Below are 20,111 nucleotides of genomic sequence, written 5' to 3'. Positions count from 1 at the left end.
GGTGGGGTTTCAGGTGTCTCTCAGGTGTCTCTCTCTGATTTATAGCGTGGCACATAGCCAAGCGGTTAAGAGCATTGCGCCAGTAACCGAAAATTTGCTGGTTCAAATCCCTGAGTGAATTAGGTGAAAAAAATCTGCCGATGTGGCCTTGAGCAAGGTTTTACCCTATTTGCTCTGGATCAGAACATTGATCATCATTTCCCTGTGCACTTTCACCACCCTGTGAAGTTCATCATAACATATTTCATCTGTAGCCTAAAGAACTGTGTGCTTTCCAGAGTCGTAGTGGGAGGACCACACACCATATCATCTTGTGATTCAATTTTACTTCAATATGATGGTTATTATATCAATATTTGTCCATAAAGGTGTTTCCACCGACATTTCTCGCATATTACATTTTACAGACACTTTACAGACATTGTCTAGTGTATTTGGTTTTGTCGACATTTGGAAAGTTTACCGACACATTTGCTGTTTCCATCAGGCCTGTCGTGACATTTTTGATCTGTACTTTTAAAAAGGTTGTGTGTGTGTGTGTGTGTGTGTGTGTGTGTGTGTGTGTGTGTGTGTGTGTGTGTGTGTGTGTGTGTGTGTGTGTGTGTGTGTGTGTGTGTGTGTGTGTGTGTGTGTGTGTGTGTGTGTGTGTGTGTGTGTGTGTGTGTGTGTGTGTGTGTGTGTGTGTGTTTTTGCAAGACATTACTCAATGGGGACCGTAGGATTGTATGACACTACACAATGGGTTTTAATGTATGAAAACTACACCCATATCTCAGAGGCCTGGTTTATGTTAAATGGCTGAAAAGCCTCTATAAAAAGTATACAATGGTAGGAATAGTATTATTAATGTAGTATTCACTGTTGTATTTACAGCAGTATACTGTAGTATTTACAGTTGACTATAGTATAAATACTGTAGCAATTACTGTAGTGTTTTTGATGACAGTAGTGCACTGTAATAGTTACCGTTGTGTACTGTAATATTTACTGTAGTATTCTTGCGGCCTGGAGTATTTACTGTAGTGTTTTTTCAGATTGTAGTATGGTATACTGTAGCATTTACTGTAGTGTTTTTGAGGACAGTAGTGCAGTGTAATATTTACTGTAGTGTTATTGAGGACAATAGTGCACTGTAATATTTACTGTAGTGTTTTTGAGGACAATAGTGCACTGTAATATTTACTGTAGTGTTTTTGAGGACAGTAGTGCAGTGTAATATTTACTGTAGTGTTATTGAGGACAACAGCGCACTGTAATATTTACTGTAGTGTTTTTGAGGACAGTAGTGCACTGTAGTATTTACTGTAGTGTTTTTGAGGACAGTAGTGCACTGTAGTATTTACTGTAGTGTTTTTGCAGACTGTATTATTTACTGTCGTGTTTTTTCAGACTATAGTATGGTATACTGTATTATTTACTGTAGTGTTTTTGCAGACTTATAGTATACTGTAGTATTTACTTTTTGGGGACATTACTGTAGTATTTACTAAAGTGCTTTCATTTATTATCTTTGAAATAGAAGTGGGGGGCTTTCTCCTTAAGAAACCTTACTGGAGAAATATTAAAAGAGCACATTTTCCATAACCTGTAGGTAGGTAGGATTCGGTTCTGAACGGAGACTTCAGAGCTTCTGCTATTTTCTATAACCGGTAGGGAACACAATATATGGTCTATACTTGGCATGTCGATTTCTCACTTACTGGTGGCACAAATTGGGATATGGGGAAGGGGAATGGGCAGGGTATTTGCAAATGAAATGCTGTAGTATTTACTATATTTAAAACAATGTAGTGTTTTTTTGTGCATAATACAATAGTATTTATTATAGTATTCTACAGTATACTGCAAAATGCTAATCTAAGTACTACACATTATTCAGGGATACCACAATGTGTATTATAGTATTCTACAGTTTACTACAGTTTACTATAGCTAGGTTTCCATCAACCCATGTTTAACTCCGTTGATGGTCTCTCGCCAACAGCGCACAGATACAGTGCAAAGAGTACATGATGGTTATTCTATCAACAAATGCTCCAAAAAGGGTTTCCACTGCCAATTGTGCATGATCTATTTGACAGACAAACCAATTATCCATCCTTCTGCATGTTTTGTTCTGTCGATTTTTTAAAAATCAGACAGGTACTTTACTTGCATAACATTGGTTGGGTGGAAACATGTTTTATGATTACCAATATAATACTTTTCATAGCTCTCTCTCTCTCTCTCTCTCTCTCTCTCTCTCTCTCTCTCTCTCTCTCTCTCTCTCTCTCTCTCTCTCTCTCTCTCTCTCTCTCTCTCTCTCTCTCTCTCTCTCTCTCTCTCCTCTCTCTCTCTCTCTCTCTCTCTCTCTCTTCTCTCTCTCTCTCTCTCGAGCACATCAGCATGCAGACCACAGACCCAGATGCGTCACGCTCCTACGTGTGGCACGCTCGAGTCTGGCCTTGCCTGCACAGAACATTGAGTCAAAACAATCGCCTTTAAAACCACCTAAACCGAGTCAAACACTTCTCTCAAAGTGTTAACATCTTAACAGCCGATTGAAAGGTACACATAACTTTGCTGGAGTGATTCTGCTTGCTTTGGAGCGTTTAAAACGGTTATAGTCCGTGTTTTACACTTCAAGAACTAGAACCGGTGCTTCTTGTCATTCCATCCCTGGTTATTGCATTAATTTAATAAATAGTCGACTTATTTGTTTTGTTGCCATAGTCTAGTATTGATTGTGCGCAATACAAAACCAGTTCTGCTAAAATTGTGCATGATGAATTCTCCATGTTGCACTCAGGTTTGTTACTATATTAACGTTATTTCTGCTTGAATATGATCGAATCAGATATTGCCGTAATAGGTCTGAAAAGTTGATGAGCACGTATTTCTGTCTATATTCGTAATATCCATGGCGGTTTTGTGTAGGCTACCAGAATAGTCAATGTTGCAAACTCTCGAACATTTTGCAAAACAGAGTTCGACATACGATGGGATGTATGCAAATAAAAACAGATCGTAGGCTATTAACTATTTACTTAACGTGGCAATAGACTAAACATTTAACAAACAGTCTCTAACCTCATTCCGCTGGAGCTGAAAAAAATTGTTGAGATAATTGGAGTTGAGGGACGAGCTCACGTCCGCGGCGGGAGCCTTGCAGTAGTTCAACTCCGGGTGGGACGAGTTGGGTTCGGGTCTAAAGGCGTCAAAAGCGCTAGTTTGGTGGGTGTCTTGCAGAGAGAGATAGACCCAATTCAGTAGCTGCGCAGGCTGGTACACGGAGGCACTGGTGTCTATGGCAGACATCAAGCTCATCTTTCAAATGGGTACACTAGCTCTTCCACCGCCGCTGTGTTTCTGTTACTATTACTCTCAACTTTCGGAAATCTTGCTCGCTCTTTCTTTCTGAACTTCAACGGATTCACTGCTTTCTTTACCCCCACCAGGCCGTGACAATCTTTCCTTATTCCTCTTCTCGTAAGGACCCTATAGCATGCTGGGAGCCTAGTCCCAGTTTTACCGTTACGCAAAAGTCATTGCTCTAACATGTCAGTATAAAAAGTTTTCAGCCGCTACTAAGAGCCCGTTATCTCCCTTTATTTGCAGTGGGACAACTACCCGGAGTCTCATTGGATATGCAACGCACACTTGGGGTGCGTCATGACGCACGCAAGCAAATTAGGGTTTTAATTCACTACGTACAAAACCGTTTTTTCTCTCGCTCTCTACCTTGTTTACTTGATGCCTTTTGAATCTCTGCAGGGTTCACTGTTGACTTTTGATATTGTGAAATAAAATATTTTCTATCAAAATAAAAAAAGTTAGAGTTTTAATTTATGTGAAAACGTATTTAACTTATCCGTTAGATGCTTTGTTACCCGGTTTATTATTGGATCTTTAACCAGGAATGTCCTTGGTTTAGAATGATTTAATATGATTAATATTAATTTATGCAAATCAGTTGCTGGGATTTTGTAGGTAGCCTAGGTTTATTAGCTTATATATTTTCTAGCTTCAAAAGGTCTAAGTGTCCATCAGTCTGCCTTCAGGCCAGATCATACTGTAGCACTATTTCTGTTGCTTATTTGGTGTTAAATGGCATTGTAAATTGTTTGGACAAAGGCAGCATTGTGCTGCCCTTTTCACAGACCTGTTGAAGGCTTTCCACTCTGTTGACCATTCATTATTAATTGTAGACTTTCTGAAATTGGCCTGGGTCGGGCAGCCTGCAATTGGTTTGAAAACTAACTGACATACTGGACGCAATGTGTTTCTTCCTATGGTTTTAAGTCAGGTTTCCTTGATATCACTGTCTAAAGGACTCCACCCCAAAGGTCGATTTTGGGCTCTGCTCTTTTTACTATCTATATAAACAATATGGGTTTGTCTGTAAGAAATTATAACCTACACTTGCAGACATAGATAGGGTACAAAGGGGTAACTAGCCCCTCCCCCCTAAGAACAATGTCTAATTGCTGACGCAAAGAAAATTGTATCTGGATGAAGGTCATACTTCGGCGAATAAGCTATAAAGGGAAATAAATGGCTACAGTTGACACTTTTTGTTATTTCATGAAATTTAGTTTTTGGAAGGGGATCTTTTTTAAGTACCGGGGTAACTATGGCATAGGGCTACACACAAGTGTGTTCAAATCCATTTAATCAGTTTATTCAAAATTCTTTGTGAGGAGTTTTGATGTAAAGTCCCAGCAGTCTTTAAAATTATATTCAGGAGCAAAAGGTTTTCAATAGTTGTGTCTAATTCATTAAAAAAAATATTATTTGGAATATAATATTGGAATGGAATATAAATAATAACATTAAAATAACATTGGAATATAACATTAAATAACAAAAACTTAACTCATTAACTTAGTGTAACATTGATGGAATTACTCTCTTATGCTCTGCTATTGCACGATTCTAATTTGTACCTGTAGGTCACAAACAAAGCTATCCCCAGTCAAATTGAAGCACAACTCATGAGCCCACCACCTGCACTGCTCACACCTAATCCAGTCCCCACCTGAGACTGAAAACAGGGGGAGATGCCAATTGAAAAGCTCTCTCTTAAAAATGTAGCAAATGGGTCTTCCAAATGGACAATGACCCAAGCATACTTCCAAAGTTGTGGCAAAATGGCTTAAGGACAACAAAGTCAAGGTATTGGAGTGGCCATCACAAAGCCCTGACCTCAATCCTATAGAAAATTTGTGGGCAGAACTGAAAAGGTGTGTGCGAGCAAGGAGGCCTACAAACCTGACTCAGTTACACCAGCTCTGTTAGGCGGAATGGGCCAAAATTCACCCAACCTATTGTGGGAAGCTTGTTGAAGGCTACCCAAAATGTTTGACCCAAGTTAAACAATTTAAAAGGCAATGCTACCAACTACTAATTGAGTGTATGTAAACTTCTGACCCACTGGGAATGTGATGAAAGAACTAACAGCTGAAATAAATCATTCTCTCTACTATTATTCTGACATTTCACATTCTTAAAATAAAGTGGTGATACTAACTGACCTAAGACAGATCATTTTTACTCGGATTAAATGTCAGGAATTGTGAAAAACTGCTTAAATGTATTTGGCCAAGATGTATGTAAACTTCTGACTTGAACTGTTTAAGACATCAAATGCTGTATAAAATAGCTAAAAGGCTATAAAGTTGCATTAGCTGTAAAGCTATCAGTCACTAGTGGAAACATTTACAACTGAAATTAAGTTACGATCTCTTTTTTAATGTATTTTTTTTTATCTCAGACGATCTGGTAGTAAGGTTGCTAGCTAGTACTCCTAGCTTCTCATGCTAACTAGCTAGCTGGCTAGCATTTACTGCTAGTGAAGTTGCTTGCTATCGAGTTAGCATAAACAAGCGCTAACTGGGTGAGTCATTGTCTAACATAAAGAGGTAACTAGCCCCCAACACACTCATCCAACATATAGTATTACTTTACTAAAAGAGTAGCTACATTAATCTCTCTAAACAATTTGATAATTTATCTTAAGGCTTTCCTACGGTATATTTAAAATATATATAATAGATCTAACTTCAGTAGAATATATCTACAACTTTTTCAAATGTTCAATAAATTAGATTAATTTACCACAAAATCATTTTGTTGAAATATCTCCAAAAGTTGTGACGACACAGAAGAAAAGTTTTGTTCACCAAGAACAGTGACAGTCAAGGAAAGTGCTGGGAAAATAATTGAGACATATTGTGGTCTTTATCTGAATTACAGGGGGAAGTCACCTCATACAAGTACTTGGGAGTATGGCTAGTCGGCACACTGTCCTTCTCTCAGCACATATCAACGTTGCAGGGTAAGATTAAATCTAGACTTGGTTTCTTCTATCGAAATTGCTTTCACCACAGTTGCCAAACTAACCCTGATTCAGATGACCATCCTACTCATGCTAGATTACGTACCCATGCTAGATTACGGAGACATAATTTATAGATCGGCAGGTAAGGGTGCTCTCGAGTGGGTAGATGTACTTTACCATTCAGCCATTAGATTTGCCACCAATGCTCCTTTAGGACACATCACTGCACTCTATACTCCTCTGTAAACTGGTCATCTCTGTATACTCGTCGCAAGACCCAGTGGTTGATGCTTATATATAAAACCCTCTTAGGCCTCACTCCCCACTATCTTAGATACCTACTGCAGCCCTCATCCTCCACATACAACATCGTTGTCTCCAGTCACATTCTGTTAAAGGTCTCCAAAGCACACACATCCCTGGGTTGCTCCTCTTTTCAGTTCGCTGCAGCTAGTGACTGGAACAAGCTGAAAAAAAACACTCAAACTGGACCGTTTTATCTCCATCTCTTCATTCAAAGACTCATGTATTGTCGTTTCTAACCCTTCGTGCTGTTGTCTGTGCTCAATAATGTTTGTAACAGGTTTCGTGCTGCTGCCATGTTGTGTTGCTACCATGTTGTTGTCATGTTGTGTTGCTACCATGCTGTGTTTCATGTGTTGCTGAGATGGTATGTTGTTGACCAGCATCCCGGAGTCGCCTCTTCACTGTTTTTTTACACCTTTATTTCATCTTTATTTAACTAGGCAAACACATTCTTATTTTCAATGACGGCCTAGGAACGGTGGGTTAACTGCCTTGTTCAGGGGCAGAACGACAGATTTTCACCTTGTCATCTCAGGGATTCAATCTTGCAACCTTACGGTTAACTAGTCCAATGCTCTAACCACCTACCTTACGCGAATGCAGTAAGAAGCCAAGGTAAGTTGCTAGCAAGCATTAAACTTAATCAATCATAATCACTAGTTATAACTACACATGGTTGATGATATTACTAGTTTATCTAGCGTGTCCTGCGTTGCATATAATCGATGCAGTGCGCATTCGCGAAAAATGACTGTCGTTGCTCCAATGTGTACCTAACCATAAACACCAATGCCTTTCTTAAAATCAACACACAGAAGTATATAGTTTTAAACCTGCATATTTAGCTAAAAGTTATCCAGGTTAGCAGGCAATATTAACCAGGTGAAATTGTGTCACTTGCGTTCATTGCACGCAGGTATATGAAATACAAATGGTATAGAGAGAAATAGTCCTATAATTCCTATAATAGCTACAACCTAAAACTTCTTCCCTGGGAATATTGAAGACTCGTGTTAAAAGGAACCATCAGCTTTCATATGTTCTCATGTTCTGAGCAAGGAACTTAAACTTTAGCTTTCTTACATGGCACATATTGCACTTTTACTTTCTTCTCCAACACTTTGTTTTTGCGTTATTTAAACCAAATTGACATGTTTCATTATTTATTTGAGGCTAAATTGATTTTATTGATGTATTATATTAAGTTAAAATAAGTGTTCATTCAGTATTGTTCTAATTGTCATTACTACAAATACATTTTAAAAATCGGCCGATTAATCGGTATCGGCTTTTTTTGTCCTCCAATAATTGGTATCGGTATCGGCGTTGAACAATCATAATCGTCAACCTCTAATTGGAACAGAGGAGTGATGGTTGCTGATAATGGGCCTCTGTACGCCTATGTAGATATTCCATTAAAAATCAGCCGTTTCCAGCTACAATAGTAATTTACAAGATTAACATGTCTACACTGTATTCCTGATCAATTTGATGTTATTTTAATGGACACATTTTTTAAAATTTCTTTCAAAAACCAGGACATTTCTAAGTGGCCCCAAACGTTTGAATGGTGGTGTATATATGAATATAGGACAAAACACACAGCATGACAAGAGAGACAACACTACATAATGAGAGACCTAAGACAACAACATAGCAAGGCAGCAACACATGAAAACACAGCATGGTAGCAACACAACATGACAACAACCTGGTAGCAACATAACATGGTAGCAGCACAAAACATGGTACAAACATTAGTTGGCACAGACAACAGCACAAAGGGCAATAAGGTAGGGACAACAATACATCACACAAAGCAGCCACAACTGTTAGTAAGAGTGTCCATGTTTGAGTCTTTGAATGAAGAGACTAAGATAAAACTGTCCAGTTTTAGTGTTTGTAGCAGCTCATACCAGTCGCTAGCCCCCGTCCCCGTAGGAGGCCTTTTGCCTTCTGGTATGCCGTCATTGTAAATAAGAATTTATTCTTAACTGGCTTGCCTAGTTAAATAACGGTTAAATAAAACAATTGAAAATACTACCCTCCTGTTGTGTATTCTGTTGACAGGGCTCTTTCAGAACTACAATCTGCCTTTTTTGCTTTGTTGAACTGAAATAGGTACTTAATGCAGGTAAAACTAATTACATTTTATTTTCCAAAAAGCTTCAAAATGTATCTGATGAATTATGCATATGTAGGATTGGACGGTGCCCACATTAATCGTGCCCCCGTTTATAAATACAGTGGGGCAAAAAAGTATTTAGTCAGCCACCAATTGTGCAGGTTCTCCCACTTAAAAAGATTAGATAGGCCTGTAATTTTCATCATCGGTACACTTCAACTATGACAGACAAAATGAGAAAAAAAATCCAGAAAATCACATTGTAGGATTTTTAATGAATTTATTTTCAAATTATGGTGGAAAATAAGTATTTGGTCACCTACTAACAAGCAAGATTTCTGGCTCTCACAGACCTGTAACTTCTTCTTTAAGAGGCTCGTCTGTCCTCCACTCGTTACCTGTATTAATGGCATCTGTTTAAACTTGTTATCAGTATAAAAGACACCTGTCCACAACCTCAAACAGTCACACTCCAAACTCCACTATGGCCAAGACCAAAGAGCTGTCAAAGGACACCGGAAACAAAATTGTAGACCTGCACCAGGCTGGGAAGACTGGATCTGCAACAGGTAAGCAGCTTGGTTTGAAGAAATCAACTGTGGGAGAAATTATTAGGAAATGGAAGACATACAAGATCACTGATAATCACCCTCGATCTGGGGTTCCATGCAGGATCTCACCCCGTGGGGTCAAAATGATCACAAGAACTGTGAGCAAAAATCCCAGATCCACACGGAGTGACCTAGTGAATGACCTGCAGAGAGCTGGGACCAAAGTAACAAAGCCTACCATCAGCAAGGGCATTGAAGATGAAACGTGGCTGGGTCTTTCAGCATGACAATGATCCCAAACACACCGCCCGGGCAACGAAGAAGTGGCTTCGTAAGAAGCATTTCAAGGTCCTGGAGTGGCCTAGCCAGTCTCCAGATCCCATAGAAAATCTTTGGAGGGAGTTGAAAGTCTGTGTTGCCCAGCAACAGCCCCAAAACATCACTGCTCTAGATGAGATCTGCATGGAGGAATTGGCCAAAATACCATCAACAGTGTGTGAAAACCTTGTGAAGACTTACAGAAAACATTTGACCTCTGTCATTACCAACAAAGGGTATATAACAAAGTATTGAGATACATTTTTGTTATTGACCAAATACTTATTTTCCACCATAATTTGCAAATAAATTCATAAAAAATCCTACTATGTGATGTTCTGGATTTTTTTCTCATTTTGTCTGTCATAGTTGAAGTGTACCTATGATGAAAATTACAGGCCTCTCTCATCTTTTTAAGTGGGAGAACTTGCACAATTGGTGGCTGACTAAACACTTTTTTGCCCCACTGTATCTGGGTATCTGGATTGACGAAAAGTTTAATATTTCAAAAAGCATATTGATGAGTTTGTTAAAAAGTAAATAATTAAAATTGGCTTCCTTTATAGGAAAAGTGCATGCATTTCGTTAAAAAGCAGAAAAAAAATCATTTTGATGATATTACCGGCTATAGATTATGGTGATATCATCTGAATGATGCGGCTGCCGCTATATTGAAACCATAGGTCAGAGTTTATCATAGCGCACTGCACTTTATTACCGGCGACAGGTTCCGTACACATGACTTCTTTCTGTATCAGAAAGTAGTTTGGCTCTTGTGGAAGTCTCATAGATCAAGGCATTGCACTTGTTTCGTTTCTAAAGCCCTCTTGCACAAATTTCCACCGTACCTTCCTTCATAGGTACGAGCTACCAGACCCTGACTCAGAGATGGCTAACTCTGGAGATCCCTTCGTTTGCCACTGAGTTAGGTAGATCTGCTTTTAGTTTTCTTGCAACCTTACTTATGAAATGATCTCCAGAACTCTTTTAAGTTGGATGTTTTGTTGCGGCTAGGGCAGTTAGACCGCTGGTTGATTACATTTTTTTTACTGAGGAATGTGTTTGTTTTCATGATTTTGTTTTGTAAGATACCTTTATTAAATTCCTTTTAAATATTGTGTTTTTATTGCGTTGGAATATGTATGATTGTGTGCAATGAGTATGTGGTGTAAGGGAGTCCTTTTTAATAAGAACGGTCTACGGTGTATTGATATACCATACCTTACGACGTGGAACACGTGTTGCTAAACAGTCATTTCAGTGTGAAATATTCAGAACGCGTTCCCTATAGAATGTGATTAGACCTACTTATTAATTAATTAAATATTTAATGACAGGTCTACATATGGGAAATGTTCACCCCAACAACCATGTAAATTACCTCTCCCATTTACACTTCTGGATTAACTGAGGTCAAAAATAAAATGACATTATCTAGAAACCGGCACCAAACTGTGACAGATAAACATTGGGCTGTAATTAAAAGCTGATGCTTGGTGTTGTGTCACTTCAATCACACTCACCCAATTAGGTCTAATCGTAGGGAAATGGGATAAACCAACAGTTGTGTGGATACAGCAATAGATAGAGGTGAGAATCCTAGGCTTCTGACAACAACTTGCTCTCTCTATCAGCCCATGCTTGTGTTCCTGTCTTGGAACCATAAACTTAGAGCCCTCCAGTCAAGTGTTCTGAGCTAGAGAGTTCCCCCCCAAGCAGTTCTAAATATAATAGTGTTCTGAACCGGCATTCTACATCATACCCACTGGGCACATACTGGTTGAATCTGTGTTGTTTCCACAAAATTTCAATGAAATTACATTGAACCAACGTGGAATTGATGTCTGTGCCCAGTGGGTGTAGGCATACAGCTTTGTGTGGCTTGATTGTTGATGCTTTCTACTGGCTGACAATTACCCTGGTTGACTGTTCATCTAGGGCATAAGAGGCTAGAGGGAATATCTGTGATACAAGATATAGTATCATTTTAAGAAATGATCTGCCTACAGATAAGCCTACTGTGCGACAACAGTGGCATTTACAGGTTATATGTATAATAAGAAATGATGATGAAGATAAGTGATAACAAAATATATCCTGAGCACATTTGATAAAATCAATTGTGATGAATTAATAGCCAAAATAGTTCAAGGAAAACCAATCGATACACACTGCTCTAATGACAAGACCTTGTGTTAATGCCCTGTACCCCCCCCCCCAACCCCACTGACAACAGCTGCACATCCTCACACCCTCTTGTGGCATCACTGGGATAAACTCCATCTACAGGTGGGTCTAACCCCTATTTGCCCTTATTCTTGAAGGGCAGAAGAGCTGTAAGGGAAAATACTGGAGGATCTTAGTATAGACAATAATAGGTCTATAGGTCTATCCCACATATCTTCAGTGTTCTATTGTATAATATCGATAATTAGAAGTTAAAGTTGGATGGAATAATCTTAATCTTTCTTAAGGATATTCTCCAGAACTAAGCTCTATGAGCAGAATTATTGTCTTAGCTCAATTAGCCTCGAAATCCCTAGTTTGAAAGCGACTGTTTTTTTCGGAGGCTGTACAGCGCCAATTTCACTACATTTTCCCCCATGTGGGCCAGCCCCCTAGCAATTCGAGTTCAACCAATGATCTTCAGCACCTCGCCATTTGAGTGACAGCTAGCAAGACGCACACCATGCACACACAGCAGAGCGAGCGACAGAGAGCAATGATGCGGTGCACATAACTGCACATAGGTAACGTAGTGCACATAGTTAACGTAGTGCGCACATTTTGGGGACCACTTTTGGCTCGTGAGTGCTACTTTGAGAACTACTGGCTAAAAAGTACGCAAAAATACTGGAGAACCTCTTTAATTAATCTGTATGTTGATTAAAGAACCAAGGATTCAGAGAGCACGTTTAGATGCAATCACACCATACAAATCATCATGCTCAAACTGTACATTGATTCATCCATTAAATAAATGTCTTACTTTTTTTTTTTGCCTATGTGACGATGCGCCTGTGAGCTCCCACAATTTCTCCCCACACAAACAGACTGATTTATCGCTAAACCTTAGGCATACTGTGGCTATGCTATCACTCAAACATTACCCACTGGGCACACCAAATCCGTTCAATGTGGATAATTGGATCATATTTGGTGGAGATGTTGATCAAAGAGATTTGATTCTGATTTTATTGGGATCTCTTTTAGTCCTCATTTGGACTAATCTTTCAAGAGTCCTTCAACTTTACAGCCTATATTCACTCACTCAAAAAGATAGACAAAAGTTAGTTGAATTACCAATGTGTTATCACTATGCTTTAAACCATCTAAAAGCACAACCAAATTCCAATGAAGAAACAATGTCTGATTTCTGGTTTAGTTGTCACCCAATGACCATCTCTTCCCTTTCAACCATTTAAAAGCACAGCAAGGTTCAAATGGGAATACAATGTCAGATATGTTGTTTATTTAAATGAATGGGTTTACTGCCCTTCATCTCATAGCAGAACCAAATTACCTGGATTGCAGTTGAGATTACATTAAAGTACATGATACAAGTGTTCAATGACTTTTGAGAGATGCTGCAATGACATATGCATGCTACAGTTTAAATGCTACAGTTTAAATGCTACAGTTTCTTTAACATGCACACTTTATATGATTACATAAGACATCTATGGGTCATTTTCTTTTTTGTCTTTTTAAAAACATTGCCAACCTATGTTGTAAAACAACATAAACACAGATGATTAAAACACAAGTATTGCATTAGAACTACATGTAAAACAATTGGATTGTATTTGAAAATCACTGTTAGTTCACATTTAATAACACTAATCAGGCATTTTATGATACAAACAGACAATTTTATGATTAACAGACCTACTCATTTTCTCCTAACAATTCTGGACTCACGGTTCAAGCTAAATAAAATGGTTATTCAAAAAGGTTTTAACAACATTTATAAAATATGTCATACATATATACGCATACATAAACCTTTAAAAAGTCCCCCCCTCCCAAAGTCCCCTCATCCCTTTCTTCCCTCTCACCTCCTCACCTCTCCTCCACTTCACTCCCTTCCAAAACCCTTCCCCCTCAACTCCTCTCTCGCCTTTTCTCCACTCCACTCCATCCCCCCTCCTCATACTGCAAGTCCCTTTGCTCCAGTTGTAGTTCAATGGTTTCCAAAGGGGTCTTTTATGTACCTTTTATGTACCTCCATGCTCTGGGATCAGCCATACTACCTGGTGGTCAGCAGGTACCATGTCACGTGGGCTTGGCCAGAATAATTTGTTTATTCCATTACGGTGCATTTACTTGACCTGGAAGTTATCCTCCTCCACATCTGTTATGATTCCTGGGTATGGCTCATTGTCGTAGGACACCACACACCACTGAGCAATATGTTCAGAGTGAATGGACTCTGGTCGCCACGGGGTTTCAATGGTGCACACAGATTTTGGAGCCTCAGCAGCTGCTAGAGTTGATTTTGAAGCCTCAGCAGCTTCTAGAGTTTATTCTTTTAACTCAAAGCAGGGACAGGCCATGACGCCATCATCTTTGGCAGAGACAGGTTATGTCTCTACTTGATGTGACCTGGCAACACACTTATCACCTGATGCATCTTCATTGTGCCTTTCACTGGAGTTTTTGGATGATAAAAGCCCACGGCAATAAAGGCTGTCAGCCTTGAATTTGAGATTCTCATGGGTTTTACATTGGCACGTCTCACGATCAGCTTCCATTGGTGCCACAACCCAAAATGGCCTATAGGTGCAGAGTAGTAGGAGATAGAGTCTTGACATTCTGAGACAAACTTCCTGTGTAGATTCTCCATTGTTTGTCAGCAACCTTTTTTGCATCTCCCGTTTGTTTCGTGTGACAGTTTGTTTCCTCCCTGTAGTCATGTGACTCACATCATCCCTTCTTGGATACAGTAGTTGCCCAGTTTCTCTTCGTCCACACAACAGTCCAAATATCTCCATCCAATCTAGCTCTCTTCTTTGAAGAACCTAGTGTAGTCTGGACGAATCAGAGGCTCTGACCTATGCTGGAAAGAGGATCAGCATCTACCCAGATCTGAGTGCTGAGCTGCTGAAACAGAGGTCAACCTACATCTGGCCCTTCCAGAACACAAGACACACATTTCCCACTGCCAAGGAGAAACACATCAGGCACCACACACAAGGGAACAAGCTGAGAGATCTAGGCTAACCCCAATTTGACTGGCTCAATATTGAGATATCCTATCCATGCACAATCATGCAGCCTCAATTGAGTAAAAGGAACACAGCATTGTACTTCATTATTATTATGTTGCCTATGGTCCAGGACATTTTGACAATGATGACACCACGCCAATGAATGAACAATGGACAATATATTAAAGTGTCATACAGACTGGGTCTGCTTCCTCGTGGGGATACAGTACGTTGCATCCCTTTCAGTGGTGCAAAGTACTTAAGTAAAGTACTACTTAAGTCGTTTTTTGGGGTATTTGTACTTTACTATTTATATTTTTGCCAAATTTGACTTTTACTGTTATGCAGGTGAATGAGGACCCAAAAGCGACTTGGCGAAAACAGAGTCTTTATTCCAGTAAAGGAAATAGGCAATACTCCTAGACAAATCGGAGCAGAAAACAAAACATAAAAAACTAATTCCACTCGTAGTGACGAGGACAGACTGGAGATTCGACCATAAACTGTAGGTTGCCTCGGGAAGGCACCGACCGTAGCAGACTCAGACACCTGCTCACACGCAGCATCTGAGGGAAACAAGACACGACAGGGCGAGACAAAGACACAGCACGGCGAACAATATACAAGGATCCGACAGGACAGAAACGGAAAACAAGGGGAGAAATAGGGACTCTAATCAGAGGACAAGATAGGGAACAGGTGTGGAAAGACTAAATGAGTGAGTAGGAGAATGAGGAACAGCTGGGAGCAGGAACGGAACGATAGAGAGAGGAGAGAGAGGGAGGGAGAGAGAGAGGGATAGAAAAAGGGAACGAACCTAATAAGACCAGCAGGGGGAAACAAACAGAAGGGAAAGCATAATGACAAGACAATATAAGACAAAACATGACATTTACTGCATTCCTAAAACAAATAATGTACTTTTAACTCCATACATCTTCCTTGACACCCAAAAGTAACTGTTACATTTTGACAGGAAAATGGTCCAATTCACACACTTATCAAGAGAACATCCTTGGTCATCCCTACTGCCTCTGATCTGGTGGACTCACTAAACACAAACGTTTTTATTTATTTGATTTTTTACATATATTTATAACCAAATACTTGTAGACTTGAACTTAAATAGTATTTTATTGGGTAACTTTTTTGTTTTGTTTACGCTACTGATCTAGATTATAGACTGCATTTCTTGCACAATAGCGCCTGTAGCCCCCCTCGTCACCGTCCTCATCAGCCACCGTGGAGAAGGTCCATCAGGAGGGTCTTGTTGTTGGTCCAGACAACCCTGGCTCCCGGAAATTGAGTGGGGGGAGACAGTGGCAGGCAAGGTTCTGACAGATGGGTGTGTCTGGTGGTGGCAAGGACACACCCACATCAAACCACACCCTCTAACCAACTGACGTTTGGCTTCTGTCATGGCCGCCAACATTTCTTGATCAGCAAGCCAAAAAATGAGGCCAAATCAGCAGGTGCAGTTCCCCTTTAAATGTAACAAATTCATTTTTGTCTATGTTGAAATTTGGTTACTTTGATCACATAATCCCATGGTTGATATTTGACCCTCAAAACAACAGTTTCAATGTATTTTCCACATACTGTAGATTCCATGTCACAATACATTGACAAAATGAGGGTGAAACAATGTTGATTCAACCAGTTTGTACTGGTTGTGGGTAGGCTTTGCCTTGTATTGTTTTGATTGAACACAAACACCTGCCTCTAGGCCTAATGCTGTTGAACTGGCGTCCTAGAATAGCGGGCACCTGTCATGTTCACAGCTTCAATAACCATAGGTTGCTAGCCTCTCATTATTTGGTTTCTCTCGTTAAAGAGGTGTTGATTATCAGAAACACTAATGTCAATGCAAATGATAACTTTGTTTTCATTAACGAGTTAAGTATTTGGCCATTGCACTTTGATTGTGCAATAGTATTGCCAATAAATGGGCAATCCGCAGTTGAAACAAAGTGTTTTCCACGCCACTGTTTCTTTGGAAAGCTAAGGAATGGGGCTGGAGAAATGTTACCACTCTCAAATTCATAGTTTTAACAATGTTTTGAGGCTATACAGTGTTTGCTTACATTTACTTTGTTTACAAACATTAGAGTATAATAAGCTTACATTGACCCCTTCACTCAAGGACAACTGCTTGTCTAGGTAACATCCTGTAACTTTAGCTCTGCCATAGGCATACTCAAATGTGTGAGTTCGTGGATTTTGCCATGCGTTTGAAGCATTTTGCATTAGTCCTCAAGTCAGTTTATTATTTTGTCAAATATCTTTCATAATTGTGGTCATCTGTATATCTTTGTACCTGAACCTCTGACTCATCTCAACTTTTGCTAATCCATAAAAAACTAAATAGGCTTCCGGCTCTATAGTAACACTATATTTGGTTTTATTTCACATAACTTAGAAAAATTGCCTAATACAAAAATAATCAATCAATTGTAGCACCTTTGAACCTTGTGATACAACCAGTCCATAGAATGTAATAGCTGCTTTTGCCACTGAGTGGGGCATTTACACTCAAACAGAAGCAGGATGAGTTATAGACAGGTATGTCTGAGTATATAATAGGAAGTGCAGTCGTTTTTTTGGGGTGCCTTGGTCCTTGACACACACACTGTGCATACAGTACATACAATATAACGCATGGAGAAACATACTGTGGGGGGTTCTTGGCAGTTAGTAGCATTGGGCCAGTGGCCGAGAGGTTGCTGGTTTGGGTCCCTGTGTCGACTGGGGGAAGGATCTGTCGATGCGCCCTTGAGTGGGGCACTTGACCCTGAAAGCTCATGTGGGTCGCTCTGAATGGGAGTGCCTGCTAAATGACTAAAATGTCATGTAAATGTTGAGCAGCTTCACTACAGGTGGGATTGCATGTTTTAAAATGAAATACAAATGAAATACATTAAAACATTAATAAAATACCAGACTAAGATCAAATCCTAATACATGGACTCTGACACTCGTTGGTTCTGGCAGGGCTTGCAAATGATCATGGCACGCAAATGAAAAACCAGCCATGAGCTGGCGCGAGCCTACCAGACGAACTAAATGCCTTCGAAGTTTGCTTCAGAGGAATGTGTGAACACTCTGTACGTAGCCGATGTGAGTAAGACCTTTAAACAGGTCAACATTCACAAGGCTGCAGGGCCAGACTGATTATCAGGATGTGTACTCAGAGCATGCGCTGACCACCTGGCAAGTGTCTTCACCGACATTTTCAACCTCTTCCTGACCCAGTCTGTAATACCTACATGTTTCAAGCAGACCACCATAGTCCCTGTGCCCAAGAACACCAAGGCAACGTGTCTAAATGTATTCACATCTGTAGTCATAAAATGCTTTGAAAGGCTGGTCACGGCTCACGCCATCATCCCAGACACCCTGGACCCACTCCAATTCCCATACCGCCCCAACAACACAGATAACGCAATCTCTATTGCACTCCCACACTGACTGTTCCCACTTGGAAAAGAAGAACGATTCAGGACCTTCAGAAACTATTCACTTTTCAAATAAAAAATAAATAAATAGAAATTCACACCCCTTTACTTTTTCCACATTTTGTTGTGTTACAGCCTGAATTTAAAAGGGATTAAATTTGGATTTTTCTGTCACACAATAACCCATAATGTCAAAATGTAATAATACTTTTAAAAAAAAATGTAATGAATACTGCCGGAAATCACTATATGTGAGAATGCTGTTCATTGACTACAGCTCAGCATTCAACACAATAATGCCCTCCAAGCTCATCACAAAGTTAAGGACCCTGGGACTGAAAACCATCTTCTGCAACTGGATCTTTGACTTCCTGAAGGGCCACCCTCTGTGGTGAGGGTAGGTGACAACACATTAGCCACGCTTACCCTCAACACGGGACCCCTCAGGGGTGCGTGCTTAGCCCCCTCTCGTACTCCCTGTTTTTCCACGACTGCGTGGCCGCGCACGACTCCAACACCATCATTAACATTACCGACGACACTTTCGTGGTACTGTAGGCCTGATGACCGACAACAATGAGACAGCCTATAGGGAGGAGGTCAGAGACCTGCCAGAACAACAACCTCTCCCTCAGCGTCAGCAAGACAAATGTGCTGATCGTGGATTACAGGAAACAGAGAGCTGAGCACGGCTCCATTCACATCGATGGGGCTGTAGTGGAGCGGGTGTCCCCATCACAATGGATCTATCATGGTCTAAACACACCAACACAGTGGTTAAGAGGACACGACCATGCCTCTTCCCCTCGTGAAGCTGAAAAGATTTGGCATGGGCCCCAGATCCTCAAAAGGTTCTACAGCTGCACCATTGAGAGCATCTTGACTGGCTGCCTCTCTGATTGGTATGGCAACTACTTGGCATCAGACCGCATGGACCTACAGAGGGTAGTGCGTACAGCCCAGTACATCACTGGGGATGGGCTCCCTGCCATCCAGGACCTCTATACCAGGCGGTGTCAGAGGAAGGCCCTAAAAATGGTTGAAGTCTCCAGTCACCCAAGTTATAGACAGTCCTCGCTGCTACCGCAAGGCTAGAGGTATCAATGCACCAAGTCTGGAACCAACAGGACCCTGAACAGCTTCTACCCCCAAGCCTGCTAAATAGTTTGTTCGAGGAGCTATTTGGTGAACTATTTAACAATCTGCATTGACCCTTTTTGCATTCACTTTTTTGTCTCAGCACATACGCTGCTGCTACTGTTTACTATCTGTCACTCAATTACCTTGTACCCCTGCACAGTGACTTGGTACTGGTACTCTATGTATATACAAGCTATTGTTACTCAATGTGTATTTATTATTCTGTGTATATTATTTCTCTATTGTCTTTCTCTCTGCATTGTTGGGAAGTAAGTAAGCATTTCACTGTTAGCCTACACCTGTTCTTTACGAAGCACCTTTCATCTGAATAAGGATTTTCATAGGGCTTTAGCAGCTCTTTGTTGTAGAATGATAGTTTGAAACATGCTCAGTTGATTATGTTCATGGGTTCATAGCTGATATGAACACTCAGTCCTGATATTACATGTAGACTATAAATGGATAACATGAACATTACATTCACATGTTAGTTGAGAACTCTGGACATTACAGTAAACTTATAATAATATACAAAATCAATAGACACCTGAAAATAAAAAAGCCATATATGGTTCAGTTGAAGGGTTCAAAGGTCACTGTAGAAGAAAATGTTTCAGTTCTGAGAGAGATAACATAAAAATACAGTTTCATCTCTCAAAGTGAACAATGTCTTTTTGAATAAAGTTT

At 40.1% G+C, this 20,111-nt stretch overlaps 1 protein-coding gene and 1 non-coding gene across 3 annotated transcripts in view; both read right to left on the bottom strand.

The window, feature by feature from the left end:
• Positions 1–3,591, bottom strand: part of LOC124038336 (zinc finger CCHC domain-containing protein 24-like) — a 62,184-nt gene extending 58,593 nt beyond the window's left edge. For both annotated transcript variants that reach the window (XM_046354097.1, XM_046354098.1), the window contains exon 1: positions 3,070–3,591. In XM_046354097.1, coding sequence (XP_046210053.1) covers positions 3,070–3,306 — 237 coding nt within the window. In that variant the 5' untranslated portion in view covers positions 3,307–3,591. The remainder of the gene's footprint in view (positions 1–3,069) is intronic.
• On the bottom strand, positions 1,525–1,577 carry LOC124038814. Its single transcript, XR_006839416.1, has one exon. It is a non-coding gene; the product is annotated as a U7 small nuclear RNA (small nuclear RNA).
• Positions 3,592–20,111: the final 16,520 nt, after the last annotated feature.

This window comes from Oncorhynchus gorbuscha, linkage group LG06 (genome assembly GCF_021184085.1).
Source record: "Oncorhynchus gorbuscha isolate QuinsamMale2020 ecotype Even-year linkage group LG06, OgorEven_v1.0, whole genome shotgun sequence".
In the NCBI taxonomy this organism is placed as follows: domain Eukaryota; kingdom Metazoa; phylum Chordata; class Actinopteri; order Salmoniformes; family Salmonidae; genus Oncorhynchus; species Oncorhynchus gorbuscha.
This window is presented reverse-complemented; position numbering and strand designations above follow the sequence as displayed.